Source organism: Silurus aristotelis, assembly GCF_946808225.1.
Source record: "Silurus aristotelis genome assembly, chromosome: 1".
NCBI classification, from domain to species: Eukaryota; Metazoa; Chordata; class Actinopteri; order Siluriformes; family Siluridae; genus Silurus; species Silurus aristotelis.
The window spans coordinates 34,224,335-34,249,195 of record NC_139574.1 but is presented as its reverse complement, the minus strand read 5'-3'; the positions used below and the strand labels follow the sequence as shown (position 1 = coordinate 34,249,195).

Sequence of the window (24,861 nt, the reverse complement as noted above, 5' to 3'; positions counted from 1 at the left end):
GCAGACTGCCTCACCCCTACAGTCAAACATGGAGTTGGAAGTTTAATGGTTTGGGGTTGTTTTGGAGCAGGGAAAGTTGGAGACTAATTCCAGGTCAAAGGAATCTTGAACAACATGGCTACCATTCCATACTTTATCACCATGAAGCTGATTGGAACCAACTGGAGGATTTTTTTCAATCAATATAAAGTTAGTATCAGAACATAATATATATATTCGTTTTGTGAAACTTAATCTTGATAGTTTGATGCATAGATGCAAAATGGATGTGCTGTCTAAAAAAATAATTAAAAAAACTGCACTGAATACATTGGCAATAAATTAGAAAAACTAAAATAAATATGAATTATAATATACAAATATAAAACTGAAAACAAACACACAAAAAAAAAAACCCTACAGGAGGAAATCTTGTATGAATATGAATATACAGCACACAACTCACCTCCAAGCCGAAGCCCCGCCTCTGCTGTATTGCGATTCGTCCAAAGTTTTCAGTAGCCCCGCCCCCTGCCTTATACCTCTCTTGAACGTTTACTTCGTAAACTCAGGACTGGACCGAAGCCGCGTGTAATCAGTGTCACCTCTCTCCCGCTCTGATTGCTTTTTGTTTTGTTTTGTTTTGTTTTGTTTTGTTTTGTTGTGTTTGTTTAGCTTTCTCTTGTCGGATTCGGCGACAAAGGACTAAAGTTGACAAAACAGACTCAAGATCCATTTAAAGACTCCAATCTTTCAAACTTGGAAAAGTGGATATATGGAAGTACACGGAAACGCCTGGGGCTGATCGAAATACGTCTGACTTGCATGAGAAGAGGAAAAAAAAAAAAAAGATCTGACATTCTTCGAGGTGTTGTGTTTTCACTTTCTTTTGCTTGCACAAAAATTTATCCACGATTCAACACGAATGTTTGTTTTCCCTAATAAATCCTGCTAAAAGAGAGCAACCTGAACGGATATTCCTGAAGTTCTTGAAGTTCAGGAGGTTTCTGGAGTTCCTGATATCAGCGAAGAGAAAAAGTTTCTGAAGGACTTTTCTCATCAGTTCATTTGCTCACTCCACATGTATATATGAAAGAGAGATAAGAGGGGTTGTTTTGGATGCAGAGATGAGTTCTGGCTGGTACTCAGGACCTTCACACACGTTCCTATTATTGATGTGGCTCCTGCATGGGCTCTCGGCTTCGTCAGCAAAGAGACACACGGTCTACTGGAACTCCACCAACACCAGGTAAAACCACAGCTTATTTACCCTCTTGTTGTTTCCTTGATATTTATTGGAAGATAAGATAAAAGGAATAAAGATCAAACGTTTTAGGGGCGGGGCAACGTTGGCTTAGGGGTTCCCTTTGCCCCTCTGGGATTCGGGGTCCGAATTTGTCATTTGTTTTTGAGGTTTTCTCAGGGTGTGTTGGTCCAAAAAATGTTCAAATTGTCTGAAGTGTGTGTGATTGTGACCTTGAGTAGTGTCCAGGATGATCCCCTGCCTTGTGCCACTCTCTCTCTGTGATAGCCTTCACTGTGACCTTGTGGAGGATGCATGATGCGTGAATTATAGCCAGGCACCCCTCGCTGCATTTATTGTGACACAAGGGGTCTTCGCCAAGCATTTGGTATTTCCATCCATGGGTTTTTTGCCTGCTTTTTTAACGAACCGTCCTCAGTCCTTGTGAGTTTGTTTATTTATTTATTTATTTATTTATTTATTTATTTATTTATTTATTTTTTAGCAGAAGACGTGCAGCCAGATTGAAGCCGAGTATAATAGAAAAACCTTTGGTAAAGAAACCTTAAGTGACTAATCTCATCATTCCTTTAAGCAGTGATCATCGTCATGATCAACCCTGTTCTTGAATATGAGCAGATCAGAGCAGATCAGGTTCTTCTGGATTAGGGCAGGGACCGAGTGCTGACTGATGGTACTAGATCTCTCCAGGCGTTCACTAATCTACAGAAGTTTCTGCTTCAAGGCTGTTCTCGGCATGTAGAGACACAAACTACAGTTTTTTTTCTTTCAGGTAGGGTGCAGGGTACGCCAAGGTTTGATGTTGAAAAATCTGCCTTTTCAGTAGTTTATTGAGGGTCTCCTGCCTTGCCAGGTGTTACCTAAACCCTGATTGGCTGTTCGGATTGTAAAAGGCCTGGAGGTCTAATCCGAGTTCCACCTATTTTAGAAAGGCGTAGACGAATAACCGCTGTTGTTTTTTCGAACACATGCATAAACACAGAAATCTTTTTTTCCAGGAAAAAATAAAAAATAAAGCAGAGATTCATAAATCCCTGATGAGAACTTAAAATTTAACCATAGATTTTGTTATTTTTCTTGTGCGACTGATATTAAAGTTGTGTCCTGGCCTAATTAATGTACTAAATAAAACAACATCAGCATTAATAACGCATGAGAAGAACCAATATATTGAGATCCTAAATAATATATAAGGCGTGTATTATAATAAAAAAAAAAAAAAAAAGTCATAAAACACAAATGTTGGTCGAGCAGATTTATTAAAGCGCTTATGCGTTCGGATGGCTGTATAATCCGTCGCGCTTTTGTTTTGGAAAATGAGCATGAATTATGGGAGGTGGGGAAAAAAAAACGAAACAAATCAACCACAACTAAAAAAACAGAAAAAAATAAAGTTCTGATAATAAAGGCAGGGAGATGAATCGGATCGGGGGACGAACAAACACATCCCCAATCCTCTAGAGTCTCAAGAGTCTTAATGGGTGTTGGATTTGTATTTTTTGATCATAAGTACACCTGCGCTTTCTAGCGTTTGGGTTCGCTTGCCTTATACGCCGCCTCTTCCTTCGGCCTTGTTTAAATCCGTGCATGCTTTGTGCTTTAAAGGACCTGGAGGATCTTTTTTGTAATTTGGAGCACAGTAAACACAGAGTCTAGCTGGAACATTGTAGAAAGGCCAGATTATCTTTATAAGAGCTCTACAGCAAAGCACAGAAGAGGGGGAAAAAAAAAGCGTGGTGTAATACAGTAATAGGGTTTCTGATACTTATCATAGTGTAACCAGACAGTAAACATACTTGTTTAGGTCTGCGGGTTCAGAAAGTAGAGCTTAATGTTTTTTTTTTTGTCTAGCAATATTAAGGGTATAAAATAAATTATTAGGTTCCTCCTCCTCCTCTTCTTTTTGTTAATAATGATAATAATAATAATTAATCATAATATCACCTTGTTGGACTGGCTGACTTTGATAGGTTTAATCCTCAATAACTCACGTGTGAATATGAAACGCTGAGCGCTTTCCATGAACGGAATTTGTACACATTTAAATAACGAGGCTGATATTCGTGTAGTCGGAGGGTCACGGCGTAAAACGTGTACTGAGGTGATCTGTGGAGTTCGATTCAGGAGATCCAGCAGGGCAATGGCAATACGTGAAGAGAATGTGAATAGTAATAGAGTGTGTGCACGTTTTTGTAGAAAAATATTGAAAACTCCTGTGGATGGATGGATGGATGGATGGATGGATGGATGGATGGATGGATGGATGGATGGATGGATGGATAGATAGATAGATAGATAGATAGATAGATAGAGGATATTCAGATTTTTGTATACTCCTTTAATTATTATTATTATTACTTCTATTACTATTATTATTACAGGTAGAAAACATGCTTACTGTAAGTACGATCCTGATTTGCATGCTGCCGTGCTTTAATCTATAAGGTGTGTTTCTCGTTACCGACTGCAAGCTGGTAATAATGCAGTAATCCATGTATGGGGGCGCTTCTAAAAGACTCGAGCGTGTCACGCACAATTTCATTCAGTCGGAGACAGGAGGTCGGAGGAAAAAAAACGTTTTGTTTGTGAATTCCTTCCTGTCCGCGTGAGCCACGTGGACAGGCGCGTGTCTCCTGATACGGACCCGGGGAGCTAAAATGCTTCCTTCCTCTTGAAAAAAAAGTGTACACATCATTATTCCTATTTTTGGTTTACAGAACGTTCCGAATTGTCACTATATCTGCATGTGATGCTTTCAGGATAAGAATGTTTTCCGGCAGCGTTTTTTTTTTCCCCTACTGGAAGCTGCACCTCGAATAAAAAAGGGTTGCTTGTGTTTCGTATCAGATTGTGTATCATTAAGCAAGTTAGAAACCACTGCGTTCGTGAGCCAGAGCTTTTTTTTTTTTTTTTTTTCCCACTGCCTGATTGCATCATGGCAGCCTGGAAAACGTTCTTTTTTTTCTCTTTTCTAGAATGTTGCGTCTTTTCGTACCGCACTTGCACAATTCGTACCAGCCGCTTCATTCTTTTTTTCCTCCCCTCATCTTCTTGCTTGACTCTGAAGGTCCTGGAGGAGGAATGCAAGTCTCTCTGCTGATATTATTATCGTAAAAGGTTCAACGCTCTGTTAGCAGAACATAACTCATTTTTTAGCTTTTTTCTTTTGATTAGCTTTCTTTCGCTCCTCTTAAAATGACGTGTGTACCACACCGAAAGCACGGACCGAGCTCGCGTTTTCCTCGACGGCGTCCTGTGTGTTTCATGTGCGTGACTCAAGAAAGCAAGCTTGGACACATTTCTCGTTATGAAACACCAGGAGCTTGTCTTTTTCTCACTCTTCGCTCACTCTCGCTCCATCTCGATCTCTGTTTTCTTACTTTAGCCCCACCTCCTTTAAATCTGTTGCTGTTTTTCAGCTGCGAGCTCGGACAACAATAATCACGCTACGTTTTTTTTTTTTTTTTTTTTTTTCCCCCAAACGGGTGGGAATTAATCACGCACTAATTCCTCATCCGAAGTCCGATTGTGTTCATGCCTAATTGAGTTTGTTGTCCTATTAAAAAAACAACAAAAAAAACCCAACAACGTCCCCGCCTCTCCTTGTTTTTTCTCTTGTTTAGCAATATGGTGGAGATGCAGGGGGTGGGGCCATCATACCCACATAGGGCTCGAATCAGTTTTCTGAACACCACTGCAATTTCTTTCATGATTGCCCCGAATTCTGAAGGCTAACACTCGTCTATTGCTTGCTCCCCTTTCTTTACGTAAACTGCCAGTTTACTGGAATGTGCAATCAAGAGACCTACTTCTAAATAATTACCTTCCTGTTTTTTACCCCCTTTTGAAGGCTTTTTGATTCTGCTCATGAAGAGAACTTGTGCTTCTCTATTGCTTTCAGATGGCATCTTTTATAGGTTGAACTAAGATTTGATATATATATATATATATATATATATATATAATATATCAGCGTATGCTGCCTAACAGCATGTCTTGCTCGGTCTTAATTAAGACAAAGCACACAGCATCTCCTCTCTCTCATGTTTTATCGATCTCCAGGACCTACCCCGTGATGGCGCCGTAATAAAAAAAAAAACACAGCCTTTTCATAACGATGAAGCTCGCTCGGGTTCTAATCGCAAGCTTGTCGTAAAAGCACGTCTTTTTTTCTTTTTTGCGGGGGGCTGAAATTCTTTCCTGCAAATGTTCATCTATCACTCTTTTTCCCTCTAAAGGACGCTCGAGTCACCAGGGGATTGAGAAAGTTCTGGATTGCGCAGAGCAATTTTTCAGGCCGCTTGCCCTTAAAGCGCACTTCCCCAGACGTATTAGCCTACTACAAACTGCGCCGGAGCTACATTTCCACTTCCAAGACATAACAGCCTAGAGATATATGCTACATTTATTAACGTAGACGGTTAAAAATAAAAAAAAATAAGACATGATAAGGTCTGCCAATGCTCGTACAGAGCCTCACCTTGAAATCCCCCCCCCCCCACCACCTGACAAACCTCAGAAAGGGTTTAAATGCATCTGTTTAAGGTCATCGTTTTATATATATGTATGAGATTCGGTGATTAGGGCTTGTCGGCTACCCTGCGTCTGGATCGGCGCGGCGAAGAAAGCAGGCTTCCTGGATATTTGGCTAATATCGATAGCCATTCTCCATGCAGATGTTATCTGCTGCGATGCACCATTATCTCCCAGCTCCATATTGACCAGTAGCGCTTCTCTCAGCAGGGTCAAGTCAATACCGTTGCAATTTTGCTACCCTTCGGATGCCCTGTGTGTACGTGTGTCTATATGTCTGTGTGTGGCGGGCAGGGATCGGATCAACGTGTCTCCTGTGTGACTAAACGAAGTCTTTTTTATGTACTGTGTGTGTGTGTGTGTGGGGGGGGAGCTTCTGTATATACGTATGACTTGTGTACAGAGGCGAATCAAGTTCTGTATTGATAGTGAACGCGTAGGAAAGGAAATAATACGATTTGCAAAATCTCACCTGCGAGTGTATACACGTTTTCAGTTCTTATGACATTAAGGCCTGCATCTGATGCAAGAGCGTTTGAGTGCATCTGCATGAATCACTCCGTTTTAAAGAACCACTTTGGCAACGTTCCGACGTGGAGTATCGCACGGATGAGCTATAGGCTCCTCAGAAGGCCTCGAATTGTGGAAGGCCCTTTCCATATAAAGGAAGGGTATGAATATGCAGTTGAGAAACACTGTTATGTGAAATAAGGAAAGAAATTGCCCACTATATTTCAAGCCTTTTCCGAACTCATGACACGTCGAGAACCGTAACTCTTGGGGAACCGGAGACTCGCTGCTGTAAGTGCATGTTGATTGGACCTCTGGCTCAGTGAGAGCGTTCTCTCGAGCTGTAGGGGTCTTTCCAAGTGTTTCCATGTGTTTGAGTGAATAGTGGGTCTCAGGTGCACTCGGTAGGGTTTGTCGTCCATTGCTCTTTTGTTCTGGAAAACAATTCCGTCAGGTTCTTCAGCCTTCGTCTTGGAAACCGACCGCAATCCCCGAGCACACCTGCACTCGCTCTTTTTTTTTGGAGAAAACTGAGCTGCCAAGGTATTTTTTTTTCTTTCTTTCTTTCTTTCTTTCTTTCTTTCTTTCTTTCTTTCTTTCTTTCTTTCTTTCTTTCTTTCTTTCTTTCTTTCTTTCTTTCTTTCTTTCTTTTTGCATTCATTGCTTAATGATATTTGAGAGTAGCAGAAAGCTATTTGCCGAGATATTCCTTTTTTTCGCACCGTCGCCTGTCATGGGGATCGGTTGCGAATTGGCAATCTTATTGAATTAATTTTATTGGTATTTTTTTTCTCTCTTCGGTTTAATCCTACGTAGGATGAAATTAATGGCGTCAAGCACGTACGAGATCCAAAATCGAACGCTACGTGTTAGATAAACCCTTTCGATATTGGCACGTGAGCGTGTATATCCCCCTGCGGTGCGGCTCGCGGTTCTTTTTCGGGAACGAATCCCGTCGAGTCGCACGCTCCTACTCCGGGGACACGCGTCGCTATTGTTTCTGTTGCGCTGTTTGCTTTAGGTTAGGAAAGGAGAGCACAAACATGCCTTTCTTACACACACACACACACGTACACACACACGTACACACACGTACACCTCAGGCCATACTTCATGAGCATTAATGACAAACTTTGCCATTATTGTTCCTATGTGTGTGTGTGTGTTTGTGTGTGTGTACAGGAGAATAGGGCACGAAAGACGAGCTCAGAGCTCATTGTTGCTCTTTCTTTTGATTTCTTTGTCTGAGCTCGTTCACAGTGTATTGAGATTATTTGCATACTTCAGCTATAAATACAAAAAGATTTATGTACTTGTCAGGTTTTTGTTTTTCCTCCTTTGGAAAACCGTCCAATTACCAGTTATTAAAACTATCTGATTTCAGAAATCCATATTCGTATTGTACATGAAAGAGACCTTTCCTATATTATGAAAATTTTTTTTTTTTTTTTTTTGTATTCGAGAGAAAAACACCGACATATGATGCAACAAAAAAAATCTCAGGTTAAATTTGAAACTGGCTAATCTGTAACCTATGTGCCGTGTTAAGGGCTAGCTGTAGCCGGTTAAAGGTTAATAACACTCCTGAAACAATGGCCGCTCGTATCAGCGAGTTACACATTACACAAGATCGCCGATTGTACGCTTGGTTTTTTCTTTTGTCGTTTTTTTCCCCACGAACAGCAGGGCCTCGTATTCGAAACGCAAATCCGCAGGAGGTCTGAACTAACGATCAGTCCGTTGCGCTGCAGGTTGTAATCCGGTAAATGATACTATTTATTACACTTTTTTTTTTTTTTTTACGCAGAAAAACATGCAGCACCGTCACCTTGCAACCTCCTGAACGCCACACAACTCACTCATTTTTCTATTACACCAAACGCTTTGAAACATATATATGATGATTGGCTGCCAGAAAGAACAAGATATAGAGATGGGAATCTATGCCAGCTGCATTATGAAAATTGTAGGGCCACGTTGCTTTCCAGAACAGCGCTGTGCTGCTGCATGTCTGTACTGAATAAATAATAATAATAATAATAATAATAATAATAATAATAATAATAATAACAACACATAATAATAATAATGTGCATCTGCAGCACATGATGTATGCGGTTTGTATTGTGTCTCCAACAATGAATGTATGGACGTACATTGTATAGACAAAAGTATTGGGACACTTATCTTCTCCAGCCATATGTGGATTTTCCCTAGCCTTCAACACCCACAATTGTATAGGATGTTTCTTCACGTGAAACTAGGAGACCCAAACCTGTTCCAGCATGAAAATGTACACAAAGTCAGCTCCATTAACAATTGCATTACATGGGTTAAAGAGGAAGATCTTGAGTGGCCTGCTATAGAGCTCGGACATCATCCCTATTAAACACCTTTGATATAAGTTGGAATGCTGTCAGCACCCCAGGCCTCCTCACCTCACCTACATCACTCACCTACCTGACTTTTTTAGCGCCTTTGTTGCTAAAAGATTGTGATCTCCACAAACACACTCCAAAATCAACATCTTCTCAAAAGAGTGGAGGTTCTGATAACAGCAAGTGGGGACTAAATGAGGAATGGGATGCTCAAAAAGCTCTTACAAATCTTATGGGCAGGTGTCCACAAACCTTTGCCCATACAGTGTATATAATTTGCACTTTTAGTCACCTACAGTTTGTGTGGCATGCTGATTTAAAGCATGACTCCTTATCTCTTGGTCTTTCTCTTATCTAAAGGGAGGCACGGTTTTATTTTTTTTTTCCCCTCATGTAACTTGTGCACCTTTTTTTTTTTTTTTTTTTTTTTGTTCTTCTAAGTTCAGACGTCACAGAGAGCAGCATAAATTTTATCGCGTCACGCTTACACGGCCAGTTCATGTTTCAATTTGTAATTCATCATTCCATTTTTCTCTCTCCATTAACCCCGGCAGAGAGTTCTCAATCTCTCCCACTCCCTTTCTATCTCACTCTCTCTCACTCTGTCTTTCTCTCCTGAGATGGAAAAGACATTATGCCCATGCTGGATGGATGGATGGATGGAGGCGAAGATGAGGAGGAGAAAAAGGCATTAGGCGCTAGAGAGGGGGAAAGAAGGTGGAAGACGGGCAGAGGACGAGCGCACAGCTTTCGGGTTCTCTTCCTAAACTGCAAGGTGGGGGAAAAAGGCTCTAGGGAAAAGGGAACGAGGCGAGGGAGCAAGGGGAGGAAAAGATGTCTGCTGGTATTACTGTCAGTGTCAGGTTGGAGGAATGGCGAGGAAAAAAAAACACACACACATCCTGAGATTGACAGGAGGACATTTGGGATGCGTATTCAACGTCAAACCACTGCGTGTGTTTGTGTGTGTGTGGTTTGTGCAAAAGTGTTGTTGTGGTGTATGTGTTTTAGGTGTTTACATTTGCCTGTAATTACATAATTATACAAGAACAGGCTCGGGACTTAATTATTGTAATGGGTGAAAACGTGTGGTGTGCGTGTGAGAGAGAGAAAGAGAGATAGGAGGATGAAGAGTTATTTTGTTTAAGAGATTGTACCACATGGTATGAATGGTATGTTGAGTATGGTTTCGTGAGTTAAAATGCCTGACATATCAGTGGGTTTTAATACGGATCAGAACATGGTTAAGGAACGTGTGCACACTTGTATGTGACTCGTGCAGTGTTTTTCTCTGCGTGTGCAGGTTTGGGTGTGTTTCTATTGATAGCTGTTGTAGTGTGGAGAACAGGCGATTCATGATTTTCAGGTTGTTAAAAACGGATTTATCGTACGTGTGTGTGTGTGTGTGTGTGTGTGTGTGTGTGTGTGTGTGTGTGTGTGTGTGATGGGGGGGGGGGGTGTCGGGGGTGAAGGCAACGCCAACTTGACGTTCAGGTGTTTTGTCGAGGGGATCGGCCTGTTGAAGTGTTTAATCTGTAGTATCAAACACTCCTGCTGAGGCCTCAGAATAATAACTCTCGTGGAGCTTTCGCATGAGCGGCGTTATTACGTGTGGAAATTGGACCGAACAAATATTTCACTTTTCAGTTTCAGAATTAAATGAGTGCAGGGGGGGGAACATTTTCAGTCAGCTGCGACCATTCAGACCGGATTCGTTTTCTGTCTTCTTAACGACATCAGCATGGTATTAGCGCACGCACACACACACACACACCTACAGGCACCTGTCTGATGTGATATAGGAATATCTACATTACCCTGGCACCTGGGATGAGGAGAAAATATACTTTCTGTATGTGTGTGGTGATGCCGCATCTCCTATCATCCCTCGCTCCATTCAAAACAATATTATGGCTCGTGTTTGTTTGGTGCAGGTTCATTAAAAGAACAAAAGTGCATTTCAATCCTGAATATTATTCGCCTCTATGTATTCTCCCAGTCATCTTCACACCTGCATATTCTTTATATAATTATTTTTGCTTTGTTTTGACCCTACTAGTGCTGACTTGTTTAAATTGGTGTCTAAGTACATAGGTTAAAGACAAACCCAGTCCAGCTTGTATAATAATAGCCAGTGGATTGTTGTCCTTTTTGTCCATAACTGTGTCCATAAATTAGTTTATTTTATTTAAATATTGTTTCTGGTAATAAACTGTAATGAAATGTTTGCTGTTTTGCCACTGGTTTGCACCTTCTGTTTCATGAATAGGTTTTGATTTCATTTTTGTTTCCTTGATTCACATATTTTTTTCCATATTCGAATTTTATTGGTGATATACATATCCAGGGAGGTGGTAGTTTAGTAGTTAAGGCATTGGACTTTGGATCTGAAGGTCATGAGTTCTAAATGCCAGCCACACCAAGCTGCCGCACCTGGGCCCCTTGAGCAAGGCCCTTAACCCCCCGATAGCTGCTCAGTTGTATAAATGAGAAAAAAATAAGTCACTCTGGATATAAGCACATACACAGTAAGTCAGACAGTGAAATGCTCACCACGACCTGAATTTACAAGATAATAAAAACGGAATGTAACAGCAATGAGATCAAATAAAATAGAATTTACAATTAAAATAAAAAAGGATTTATTGAAATAGAACATGGAGTAAACACTTTCCAGGGGAGGTAGAAACAGTATTCATGTTATTTGTTCATCAGCCAACTATTTGTCTGTCCTATGTTTAGGATTTTGCCCTACAATTTATATTTATCTGCCTTTAATACTAAGAAAATGTCATTTACCCACACTTCTGAGTTTGCCCCATTATACCTTAACCCCACTGTATACCTTTGGGATGAACCGAAACACTGAGTACACTCCAGACCTCCTTGGCCAACATCAGCATTCAAAAATCAAGTAGAAAGCCTTCCCAGAAGAGTAGAGGCTACTATAAAAGTAAAAGCCGAACTCCATCCTGACTGTGCTGTTCGGGGAGCACATATGGTACAGTGTGTTTGCAGGAAATTCTGCCAAAATTCAGAAGAATTCACATTAGCCATTGTGTTCGAAATGATTCATTATGGAAAAAAAAGCGGTATTGGGTCATTGGGAGGGAAAAAAACACTGTTGAGATTATTTTCCTATGAGAAAATATCGTAACAGTATCTCGTAGTCAGAGCTGGAATTTGTCAGGGCAGGTGTTTTTTTTTTTTTTTTTTTAATCGACCGCACATCATACACCAGCTTGGGTACGTCAGCAAGCCTGAAAAAAAAAGTACAGAAATTGTCAATTCTGGTTCAGCTTAACAAAGAGCTGCAGGCATGCTAACGGTTTTCTTCTTCCCCTTCTACAAGGCATTTTTTTGTACCCCCTGAGAGAGACTGAGACCCGTGAAGAGCTTGTAATCTCTCACCGCAGGCCTCAAATCATAAACAAGGCCGTAGCTAGCCCTTATAGCCTTGAAGCTGGATCCATCGACTCTTTGCTAAAATAATGCAGTTCGACATCGTTCTGTTTAGCGATTTTACCTAAAACGAAAAGCAGGTAATTACATCCTTGGAGACACGCTTCAAAACCTAGGAAACAGCTAGCCCTTATAGCCTTTTAGCTCCTTGTGACTCTGTGCTAAACAAATACTCTTAGATACCAATGTTGTCAATGATACTACATGCCTTAGGACTCATTTATTTTGATCGAGTTTTGTCAGGGATTCTGAGAAACAATTGAAAATAATACAAAACTGGAAATCACTTTTTATAATTAGCCTGTATATACAATACAGTGGCTAGCTAATCTCTTCTAGCTAACGTAGGTAGGGACCGAATGTGGGTGAAGGGAAAGCCGTCTTCGTTCTGATGTGACTTCCTGGTTGGGCTTTGATATGAGAATGAGGGATGGAGATGTTCTTACACATTTTTGTGTTGACATTGTAGGATTTTTTTGTTGTTATTCACTGCATGGGATTGTCAAAATTGTACTGCTGTGTATGTGTGAAGCTTAGGGGAAGCAGGGTTTTAATAAAGCTGCATGCTTTTTATAACAGCTCTGTGTGTGCGCGCGTGTGTGTGTGTGTGTGTGTGTGTGTATATATGTGCGCACACAAGAATTCTTGGTCATTAGGTACGAACGAACAAGCACGGTCAATATTTGCTTGTCCTGCATGCCATCATCTATTGGTTCAGTATTACGAATAGACTTTGCTTCATATTGCAGCCATATTTAATTGGTTCTCTGTAACACAACACCTCATGCATGGTGTAAGTAAGACTTAATTGTATGCCATTGTTCTTTTGATGGTTTTATTGTTTTCACGTTATGATAATTTTTTTTTATATTGGGGCGGTTTAATCTCCGTCAGATCTGCAATTAGTTTTTAATTATGCTCTTTTCTTCTCCCTTTGTTAGAAGGAGGTCGGCAGTTGCAGTGGTTTGTACGAGAGATTTTTCAGCTTTTGTTGTGCGTGTGTGTGTGTGCCTGTGCGCATAGCGCGCTGTAGAGCATGGCCGGCGTTGTTTTGTGCACCGCAGGCTCTGAGCTCTTGTGATGCCGGGCCCTTTGTGACCCGAGCTTGTTCTGAGGTGCAGCGGCTGGACGCCGAAACCCAATCAGGCAGCCTGAATTGGAAGCATTTGGACAGAGACGGATGGAGAGGAGAGAGCGAGGGCGAGGGAAATGAAGGCATGAGATGGAAAGAGAGAGTGTGTAAAAGGCACTTTTATCCCCAAAGATTACAATGCACTGACCGTGAAAGGGTTTAAATAAATGCTGAGCATGGTATGGATGAGTGTTGGGAAAACAGATGACTAAGAGAGAGAAGGGAGAGAAGGAAGGCGTAAGGGAGTGATGACAGAAAGAGTTTTTTTTTTTTGACAGGAAAAGGAAGTGTATCGGGCTACTGACGGAGGGGGGTGAAGAGATGTTGTTAAGACTTAATGAACACCACAAGAAGAAAGACAGGAAGGGAGAAAGCAAATGAAAGAATACAAGAGCTGTGAAATATCTTCTAGTCTGATGTATGTGTGCATGTGATGTGTATAAACTGTATTGGCTACACACATGCACAGAACTTCTTGAGATGTGAACCTCAAGCTTCTGAACAAGGTTCAAAAGATACCCCTCATTACACAGACAGGAAATGTATTGAAAAAACGAGATGACACGATTGTCAGACGGGGGAAAAAATGGAGAGCCAATGGCGAAGTGAAATCCAGTCAGACTGACACAAAGAAGGCAGTTTGTTTCTAGCCCCATCAAAAGCATGACCTAGTTTAGCAATGATTGATGCACAGAGCAGCTCTGAATTATCGGTAACGTTTTTCGTTAGCAGGCACCATTTTCAGTCCCCTCCAAAACTCGCTTACTCCAGCTGGGCATTCAGACCTTCACCATATGCTTCACCATTCAGCTTTCCTTTCTTTACTTAAGGTGTTTGACTATACTTTTGGTTGCTCTGTAGTCAACCAAAGACCTTCAGGTTCTGTACAGTATCAGCGCAGTAATGAAATCTAAGATGATATCTAACGCCCTCGATTCTTGTCTGGTATGAGCAGTTTAGACCATATGAATTCATGATTTATTTTCTGGAACAGCAGCTCAGAAAGTCGTGTCAGCTGCAAGACAAATCTAAATTTAATATTAAATGGATGTTATTGTTTCTATAGCAACAGCTCCTTCGCCAACACGTTTTATAAAATTTGTCGTTAACAAGATGGTGGCGCTTGCTAAAAGAAAACGTTATTGTACATTTACAGCAGGAGTCATCACCGTTAGCTTTGTATGTCAAGAGGATTTTCCATCACAAGAAAATCTTCCTTGAGAACGAAAAAGAAAGCTGGTGATAATCGGGACGTTGTACGACACAATGACGAGCTATTATTTACAAGTATGTTGTGAGAGAATGAATTAAATGAATGAAGAAATGTATGTCCCAATAGATTTTTTGTAAGTTTTTTTTTTTTTGAGTCTTGTGAATTGTGAGATTATTTTGTGTTTTGTTTGTTTATTTATAGCACTTGCACTTTATGGACGCATCTGATTTGATATGAAAATCATTATGAATATGAACACTTATGAATATTCAATGATATACAGTAATCCCTCGTCCATACAGTACAGTATACAGAATACCTGTATATCTTAAGGCCTTATAAACCTTTCCTCTGATCTTAAACACTTTCAATATTTTTAAACCTATGTAATTTTAAGAAATTCGATATGGATACTAAGTGGGTACAATATGGGTACTTAAGTCTATATGGGTACAAGTTGAATGATGAAGATGATGATGAATTCAGTGTGCAGTACTAAAGATGATGAAGGTGATGATGATGAAATTAATGTACTGCATACCCAAGAAGAGCATTACAGCTCTTCCGAAAGCTTATTTGTTTAGGCTAGAAAACCGCAAAAAGAATTAAAAGAACTCTTAACAATACTACCTACTGTATATAACGCAATATCCCGTGATACAGCGAAAAATCCGCGAAACAAAATTAGTTATGTTCCGCGTAAAAACCCGCGTTACAGTGAGACCACGAAAGCTGGACCGCGATGTCGCGAGGGATAACTGTATATTAAAATAAAATGAAATTCACATATATTTTTTAATGCAACACTATTGGGACAGCCATATGTGGATCAGCTCCAAACTGTTACCATCATATATAGGATCCGGAGCTTGTTTTAACAGCTAATTGTACCAAATGTGGAATGGGATGTTAAAAAGAAAAAAACATACTAAATCTTATGGGCAGGTGTCTACAAACTTTTGTCTATATAGCATACATACTATATTGCCCTGATCCAGTGTCAAAATTGATTGAAATATTGCAGTATGGCATTTTTGTCTCATTTTGTCCACCCTTAGCGCTTACATTTTTGCATCCACAGCTGAAAGAGTATTCTATGGCTTCCTATTTGGATTTTTTATTTTGGTTCGGAAAGTAAAGTAAAGGAGATAAAGCTTCATGCTGGAAAAATTCTGAGGCCTAAAATGAGTCATTTTTGAACGGATCATGAGGGTTGAGGCTCAGGATGCGAGGCTGTGTTTAAGACATGCAGAGCTCTCATTAGCTCGAGGTTTTGGAAGTGGAGATGGAGGGACGGGCAGAACGAGGGAGGGAAGGTTGGCATAGAGCCCGGTTCCGGAATGGCTTGGTACCAGGCCACGACACCTCTGACCCCATTTACCCCCAGCATGCACGAACACACACACATACACACACATACACACACATACACACACATACACACACACACACACACACACACACACACACACACACACACAATACAGACACAAACACTCCTGTGCATCTTTAAGTTGCTACATAATCTGTGTTACTTTAAGATCAAGACAATATGCAGATTTGCGGCTTGAACAGTAGCTACACAGCAGATTTTATTGATCATACACACACAAACGTACTGTACACACACATTTTTTGCACGTTGGTTTCCACATAAATGAATAGGATTTTTTCTTTTTGGTTTCCTCAAGGTCCAATACAATAGTTCAATATAAGACATTTTTTTATTTTTTTTATTTCTCTTATGAAAAGGCAAAGAAAGCCATTTTAATATCTGCATTTCACAACAAAATGGGCCCCACTTCAATGTCCACTTCGCTAGTGTCGCGTCAGCGGATCGAGCCGACGTTGAGACTTTTTTGCGATGACCATTTGCTAATCTTTCAGACCTTGACACCGTCTTCCTCACGCACACACTATTCTAAAGCGAACTATGTTCTGCTCTCGGTGGTGCCTTTGCTCCTGCTGACTCTCGGGCGAAAGGGCCGCAGAGCTAACATGCAGAAAATAGCCACTGCTCTCAGCTTGATAATTGCATTTAAACTCCAGGGGCTTTTCAGTGGCTTCCTAAATGCTAACCACCTGCCTACCTTACAAACACACACACACACAAACACACAAATAAACAACCCCAGCCTCATATGATTGCATTTACAAAGGAGTTGCCCTGCAGTTCTAGTGAAAAGGACCGGTTTGTGCATTTGCCGTACACACACCCATCAGCTGCTTGCCTGGTATGCAGATAGGAATTATAACTCGCCATCTGCTCTGAAGAATCTTCTGCAAATTGTTTATAAAATATTATTTCCTGTAAAAGTTGTGTAAAATTTAGAATGCAGTTGATTCAGACTCATTGAGCACAATACTTTCAAAGGGTACTCCGTTTATACTGTGGTTTTCATACATATACACACACACGAATGCTTGCTCTACAGAAATAAGAAGCACGTCCTTGTGGTCTTTCCAGCAATGCGTTTCGCGTAAATGAAAACGGCTGCAATACACTTTCCCCTTCTTCATCACACTAGTGGACAAATGAAACCTTTTGTTTTAATCTCGCCTGCCGTTTGTCTGAGCCCGAGCCTCGTCGCACCCTGAAGCAATAAAGTCAGGAACGGAAACGGTATTAGGACGAGCTAAAGCTATTTAACAGCGACGTACTCGATGCATAAAGACAAAGCGAGTTGCTTAAGAGCATTAAGCACGCTTACAATGAAAAACAGGGCCATGAGCTTTTTTGTGTGTGTCGAGAGGAAATCCAGCTCGTCTCCAGGAAGCACAGTGAAAAAGCTTGGAAGACATGAACTCTCATTCCAGCTGTCACACCTGGTCAGTGTGCACCACAAAAACATTGTAATGTGTAGACTATACATTGGGAAACGCCGGAGCATTTAGGGTCAAGTTTTCTTCGAAGCAACTTTAATATTCCTGAATACAAAGAGCTTAAGAGAATGCAGTATCGAGCAGAACAGGAGAATAAGAGTGGCTGCAGAGGAAAAGGCATGAGGGTACTTAAGGTTACAAAAGGCAGGAAGGACGGATGTTGAACAGAGAGCAGGAAAGAAAGAGAGTCACGGAGAGAGAAAGTGGATGGAAAATGGGTACAGTGTGGTGTAAGAGAGGGCTGTCATTGGAAGCTAATTACTGTTCTGTCCAAAGAACTGTTCATTTTCCTGGTACACTGTTTTTATAGACATAGAACCTGTTTTTTTAGCAGTTTGAAATACTGATTTAAACTTTCTTTTTTTCTTCATGTTTAGAGGCAAATACAGGAACTGGGCTGAAACTGCAAAATTTCCTGTTTTAAGTCTAACTGATGCGATACGATGCGATTCTCGAGAGTCTCTTGAGAAACAGTTTGGCGAAAAATAATCAATCTACATATAAAATTTTTTGTCACAAATTATTGGTCACTTTATAAATAACAAAAAAGTATAGCACATCTACTAATTAATCTATATAAATGTTTCAAGTGACAATTTCATGACACACTAAATGGTCAAAAGTATTGGGACACCAGATTTATCCAGCCATATGTATATTTTTTTCTTTCTCTCTATTTCCAAACTGTTACTATAAAGTTGGGAACGCACACTTTTATAGGATGTAAATGGGTTGTAATGGCCTGTTCTTGAACTCTCACCCTGTGCACAAAGCCATCTAAATAAAGAATTGCCTTACATGGATTGAACGAATACGACTTATATGATCAGGTGTCCACATACTTTTCTTCTTATAGTGTGTATATGACAAATTTACGTTAACTCTTGTGATGATTGAAAAAGTGTCAAATACTTACACCTACTATTTTCTTATATAATTCACTTTCGGGTCATGTATTTAGTTTGTGTAATTTTTCCCACTGCTTGTAATTAAATGAAGCCTGAGTAGTGTGTAGGTTAAAAAATTATGCAACCGTGCAACTGTTTGGTCTTTGTGGCTCAGTTTAGCAGGTGTACAGAAAACTGTTCATAACTCCAAAAACGTATGAGAGGTTTGAGTCCCCTCATGCGGTCGTGTCAATTCAGTGTTGAAAGCTTTCTCGCTGCGGTCAAATCATGCTATGATTAGAACTGGAAATGGCTTGCTGAGACAGACTTGGACCGGTTGTACCGTTCCACAGAAAGTCTAATTGCTGTGCTTTCACCAAGGGAATATTCATATTCACTGCACCCTTATGGGATTGTATCGGAGATTGCTGATCGGTTGGTGGACTATCCCTAGAGTGCTGGGTGTTACGGCACCCTAGATGGGACACCAGTTCGTTGCGGAGCACCAACTACACACATTTACACCTATAGGCAATTTATAGTAGTAGGGCAACCAACTGGCAAATTTCTTTACCACCTAAATTCTCATTAGAAATTTTTGGGGAGGAAATTGGAGAACATGTAATGCTCTAGACAGGCAATAACCCAAATTCAAGCTTGAACTAGGGAGCCTAAAGCTTTGAGGCTATCAAACTAACTAACCCCCCTAGTAGACATGAATTATTTAATTGGTTTGGTTTAGTAAATTTTTTCACTTCTCCTGATGCTTTTTTATGTCGAGACAACTCTTAGAAGTCAAGCGTTCAGCCTTCAGTGTCTTGACTAACGTGACCTGATGAGATAGAAAGAACGACGGAGGAAGAGGTTTGAGGGTTAATGGGAAAGGCAAGGGTGGCTTTGATGCAGGTCACATGGAATATTCAGCAGTGCAGGAAGGAGGGAAAAGGAGCGAGTAAAATACGAACTCCAGTCTGTAGCACTAAAAGCACAAGAAAGTGATCACTACTGATGAGCAGAATCACAAAATTATCTTTTACTGTTAACGCTCTTTTTTTCAGTAACTCTATGGGTTTTTTCTGGTAGCACCTGTTTTTTTTCGTCATGTTATGAAAGGCATTGGAGCAATAGAACATCACTCCCCTACACTCTTTTTCCCACCTTCATGCCATTTCGCCTTCTCTGCTCTTACAATTTGTGTATTTCTTTCTTTCTTTCTTTCTTTCTTTCTTTCTTTCTTTCTTTCTTTCTTTCTTTCTTTCTTTCTTTCTTTCTTTCTTTCTTTCTTTCTCTCTTTCTTTCTTTCTTTCTTTCTTTCTTTCTTTTTTTTGGTTCCTCTCAGTGCATGCCCTGATTCCATGCTGGAGATCTCCCCATGAAAAAGAAGTTCAGCTCGACTGAGCATGTCTCCCCACAATCAGCCCTCAGAAGAAAAAAAAAAAACTCAACAAATCTTCTTTCTCACTGTTTCTCTCTTATCAACGCTTCCTTTAGCACTTCCTCTTCGAAATTGCCACCCATTCTTTCTCTCATCAGAGAATGCTGAACTCTAAGGGCATCTTTGACCTTCTTGCCACATGCATCCCAGGCCACTTTGCTCACATCAATACCTCAGTAATTCAACATGAGTTCATTTACGGTGTCTTTTTCATGCAATTCCAGCATCCTCTCCTTTTCACCCCTTTTTTTTTTTTCCACTTTCTTTATTCTCATCATGGCTTTAACGTTGCATGTCCAGCCAATTGATCGGCTTAGAGATCTACTGAAAAAAAAAGAACCTCTTTTTGATTTGACACAACCAAATCCAAAGAAAGCCAGTATTGGTGAGCAGAGGGAGGGCCGCGCAGTGGCACTCGGCTACAATCTGTGCAAGTGGACACATGGTGTAACACACAAAAGCTGAATGTTGGCCGCCTTCAAGGATACAAGCATTAACTCTATCGTTTACAGCATGTTCCTGTACTGTTGGTCCTGATCGAGTGTATTGAATCAGCATTGGAGTTTGGCACGGCGTATTTTCTCCATACGACTGTGTAATGAATGGGGAATAAAAATGATATATATTAAAGGATATTAATGGGAATTAAAGGATTCAAAGCATAAAGGTGTGGGTTTATATGTATGTATATACTGTATGTATGCATATAACCTTATAAACAGAAATTAAGTTTAGTAACACAGTTAGTTTAGTCCTTACTGTATTTGTTGTTACAATAACCTTCACTCTTCTGAAAACATGTTCCACTAGATTTTGGAGTGTGTTTGTAGCGATTTCTGCTTATTAAACTACAAGGCTGTTAGTAAAGTCAGTTACTGATGTAGGTGAGGTGAGGAGGCCTGGGGTGCAGTCAACGTTCACATTTATCCCAAAGGTTTTTAATAGGCCAGATTTAAATCTTTAATACCTATATGCACACTATATGGGGAAAAGTATTGAGACACCTGAATTTTTCAGCCATATGTGTTTGTTTTTTTTCCATACTGTTAACACAAAGTTGGAGCCACACAAATTGTATAAGATGCTCACGATCTGTAGAAGATGCACATATTTTTGCACATATTTAAACACTTCATCTTTCAATAAACGCTATATTTGTAAAATTGTATGCTATTGTTGATATTCATTGTCAAGGTTGCAAATTGTCTTGGATATACACTTAGATTTTTGTGAATTTCTTTGTTTTCTCCTTTATGCCGATTTATACCAAAAAAACGCTTCTGTAACCTTAATAACTGTCCTGTGATCATCCCAACAATATAATAAATTCTATGGGTGTATTCGCAAGTCTGTTTCGTGCGTGGCCTAGAACACATTATTATAATTAATTTTTAATTACAATGCACTTCTTATTTGTATCCGTATTTGTATCCCAGTTGCATTCTTTCAACTTGTCGTTGTATTCAGTTATTGAAGAGTAATGATTTATAACTGCACCATAACTGGTGTCACAAGAAAAAGAATGGATTCCCATTCGAGTCTGATTTCTTCCTTCATGCTGTCTCATTGAGCTTGGATTTGCTACTGGTTCTTTGGTTTGCTCATTAGGGGGGGTCTATGTTTACTGCCATAGATCTACAGACTGCTCTCTTTACCAGCCCTTTCCCTTACAGACTCCACTATTCCTCCATCATTCCCGGTGCAACTGTAAACCGACCTGACTGCATGTTTGCTAGCCCTCCCACATCTCCCTATTGTTCCATTTTACCAAGCTTCCCACCATGTTTATGTGTTTTCATGTGGACATCAGCATTGTTCCCCAATTATCAGGCCCATTTAGCAATTACGCCCTCGCTTACGGAACAACGAAGGCTCGAGAGCACCGCTTATTTCGGTAATCACGCAATCCGGCCTGTTTTGTATTCCTCCGCAACGCTCGTGGAATTGTTCATGTTTTAATTATTCTCTTTTATAAAGGGATCAAAGGTGCTGGTGCTGCTGCTGCCGCTAGCTCTCCATTTTCATTCTCGCACACACTCGTTCACAGTAACACTTTTTTTTTATAAATTTTTATTTTTTTTTTACATTTACTATGAATGTTTATCCATTATTCAAACCATGTAGCTTGCGCCATAATGGTTCCGTTTTGGCTCCACTACGCTGCTGTGTGTGAACGGACTTCGGGTTTAGGGCAGAACATGCCTATTTTTTAGAATGTTCTATAGTGCTTGATGGCCTCCTCGTGACAATTTTCCAACAATTGGGGTCAAGAAGCAAACAAAATATACGTTTTCTAAGAATTAGATTTATAAGTTTGTTAAAAATTATATATATTAAAGTTTATATTAAACTTAAATATTAAATATATTAAAGTAAAATTTGGTCCACCAAATTTTGTATCACTAGCTAGCTAAGAGTAGAGTAGAGCTACAGTATGGAAAATACAGTGTCATGTTTTGTAAAAGCACTGCCTTCCTATGGTAGTCCTCAAGAATTCAGTCCTTTTCTCCATTGAGTTCTCAAAGCTCTCGAAATAACCAAAGTGCACGGCTTAACTGCATTCTCAAGAGGAGCATCAGACTATTATGAGGATGTCTGGAGTGGCTAATCTGAAGGACTTTTGAATGTAGACCAAGAGGAAACTGTGAAAGAGAAAGGAAATGTTAAAATTGACAGAAACCCTGCAAGATCGCCTGATCAGTATCAGATCCAACAGACTTTACTTGCACACACACGTTTCTTTTCTTTCACGCATTCTTCATTCAGAAAGATGCTTAAAGCTAAATAGTTATATTATCGTCTATCCTTCTCTTGTCGTCTTCTTTCACGATCTTGCGTCTTCCCTTGAAATCGATCAGCTTGCCGTTTCTCAGAATCATTCCCTGTACTTTGAAATCTCCCTTTTCTAAAGTTACTTAGTTTTTTCAAAATTAATTTAATTAAAGTGTGTTTATATTGAGCATGCTTTCCCTTTGTATGGCAAAGATTGAGATTGTCAAGAAGGTCATTTAGAGAAAACATGACATGGCACCAAACATGAGCAATCCATTACAAGCAAAGCCCATGTTTGTGTCAGGGTGTCTATGTTAAACAGCTTGGCGTTGGTGCTGGGAATCAGCGCATCTCCTCCTAATGATCTGAATGATCTAATTAATTGGTGGAAGCCTCGTTATGCGCTAATGACGTATCCTCCTTTTCAGTGCTTTGTCAAGAGAAAACCACGGTATAATTAACGAGAACGCAAGTGCAGCTAGCAATTTATTTTGTGTACCTAAACAGGATTGATCTACAGAGCATTCGGGAAGCGTTCAAGTATTCAGACCCTTTTGGGTTTTTTTTTTTAACATTGTTATGTTGCTGCCTTTTATTTGCTGTTATTCTTTCCCTACATCAGTCTACATTCCACCCCACAATAACAACAAAACAAATGGATTTTTACTAAAAAGAAATTTGAGAAAAAAAAAACTATTGGGATTCAGGATTATGTCTTCGAGGCACAGGTCTAAGGAGGGCTACAACAATTGTGTTGTATTGAAGTTTCCTGAGATGTGACCTCCATATTTCTTTAGTTTGGAACAAACAGGATTCTTCGAAAAGCTATCTATCTGTCTAAAACCAAGCAATCAAGGCAGAAGTGCATTGGTCACAAGAGGTGACAAAGATGGTCACTCTGGTTGAACTCCAGAGATCATGTGTGGAGATGAGAGAAGCTTGCAGGACCACCACTGCAGCACTCTATAGGCCTGTGCTTAATGGCAGAGTGGCCAGATGAATTTCAAGCATCTCCTATCTCCACAAATGATTTGTATTGGCCATCCAGACTGACCATCAGATTTTTGGTCACCTTTCTTAAACAAGACCCTCTTTTTCCCCATTTGCTCATGTTTGGCCCAGCAGCCATTTCTAGTTAGAGCCCTGGCTCTTCGAAACATTAAACATTTAAGAATGATTGAGAAAACTGAGCTCCCCAGGTCTGACGATCCTGTCTCTGAGCTCTGTAGGCATATTTTTTACTCCCTCACGGCCTGCTTCTTTGCTCTGATCTGCACTTGTAAGAAGTGTGTACCTTTTCCAAATTAAGTCTAATCCAGGGAATTAGTCACAGGTGGACTTCAAATATACAATAGAAACATCTCAGAGGTAATTGTCAAGCATCTAAATATTATTACCAATGTGAATTATTAAATAAAAGGGGAGTGGTGGCTCCAGCGGTTAAGGCGCTGGGTTGCCGATCGGAAGGTCTGGGGTTCAAGCCCCGGTATCGCCAAGCTGCCACTCTTGGGCCCTTGAGCAAGGCCCTTAACCCTCTATGCTCCGGGGGTCCCTTATGAGGGAAATATCAAGGTCCATGACGTCGGAGTGACGTGGGGCCGCCTTCCCGTGGGCTTACCACCTGCAGGAGGGACCATAAGGGACGGTGCTGTGAGGATTGGGCAGCAGTCGAAGGCGGGGGCCTGCTTAGACTGCTGCCCCCGCGACCCGAATTACAGATAAGCGGGAGAGAATGAATGAATGAATTATTTATTTATTTATTTATTTAGCGAAATTATCATATTGTTTTTTTAGTTTTTTTTTTTGCTTTGTCACCATGGGGACTGGAATGAAAAATAATGCAAAGTGTGTCCTCTTGAAATTTTGTCCTCATATCGTCTCATGGATCTTTTCCTCACCATCTCCCATATTAAGGATAAAATAACAGGGACAAAGGACAAAATCTTATGAAAAACAATAAAAAAATAAAATAGAAGTAAACACAAACTAGGGTTTTAGGGTTCTGAAATTTAGGGGTCTGAAAACTTCCTGAACTTATAAGTGAAATTACTGTTTTGTTTTGATGTCATGGTGTGGAGCCCAATATGATATTATTACAATAATGTATACTGCAAAACAGAACGTAAAACAAGTGTGTGAGAAGGAAAAAGCTACATGGCCGTAGGGTTTGGAAACCTGCTAGTACTCAAACAACATCAAGAAGCTATAAATGATTGTGCGCAGGTTACGTTATTCTTCCTCGCTGCTACTCTAGCCGTGAGATAATTAAGGTGTGCGTGTGTGTGTGCTTTAATTGAGACGTGTTGTGCAGCTCGAGGGGCGTCGAACACAGACACCGTATTGATCAGTGGGACTTGCCAGCGACACGTTTGACTGATTCCCGGTCGATGCAGCCCCGTCACACAGATTGATC

The 24,861-nt window shown here is 40.3% G+C and overlaps 1 protein-coding gene across 5 annotated transcripts in view; it reads left to right on the top strand.

Annotated features, from left to right (window-relative positions):
- The first annotated feature begins 527 nt into the window (after positions 1 to 527).
- Positions 528 to 24,861, top strand: part of efna4 (ephrin A4) — a 41,152-nt gene continuing 16,818 nt past the window's right edge. For all 5 annotated transcript variants that reach the window (XM_083539520.1, XM_083539519.1, XM_083539521.1 and 2 more), the window contains exon 1: positions 528 to 1,228. In XM_083539520.1, coding sequence (XP_083395646.1) covers positions 1,107 to 1,228 — 122 coding nt within the window. In that variant the 5' untranslated portion in view covers positions 528 to 1,106. The remainder of the gene's footprint in view (positions 1,229 to 24,861) is intronic.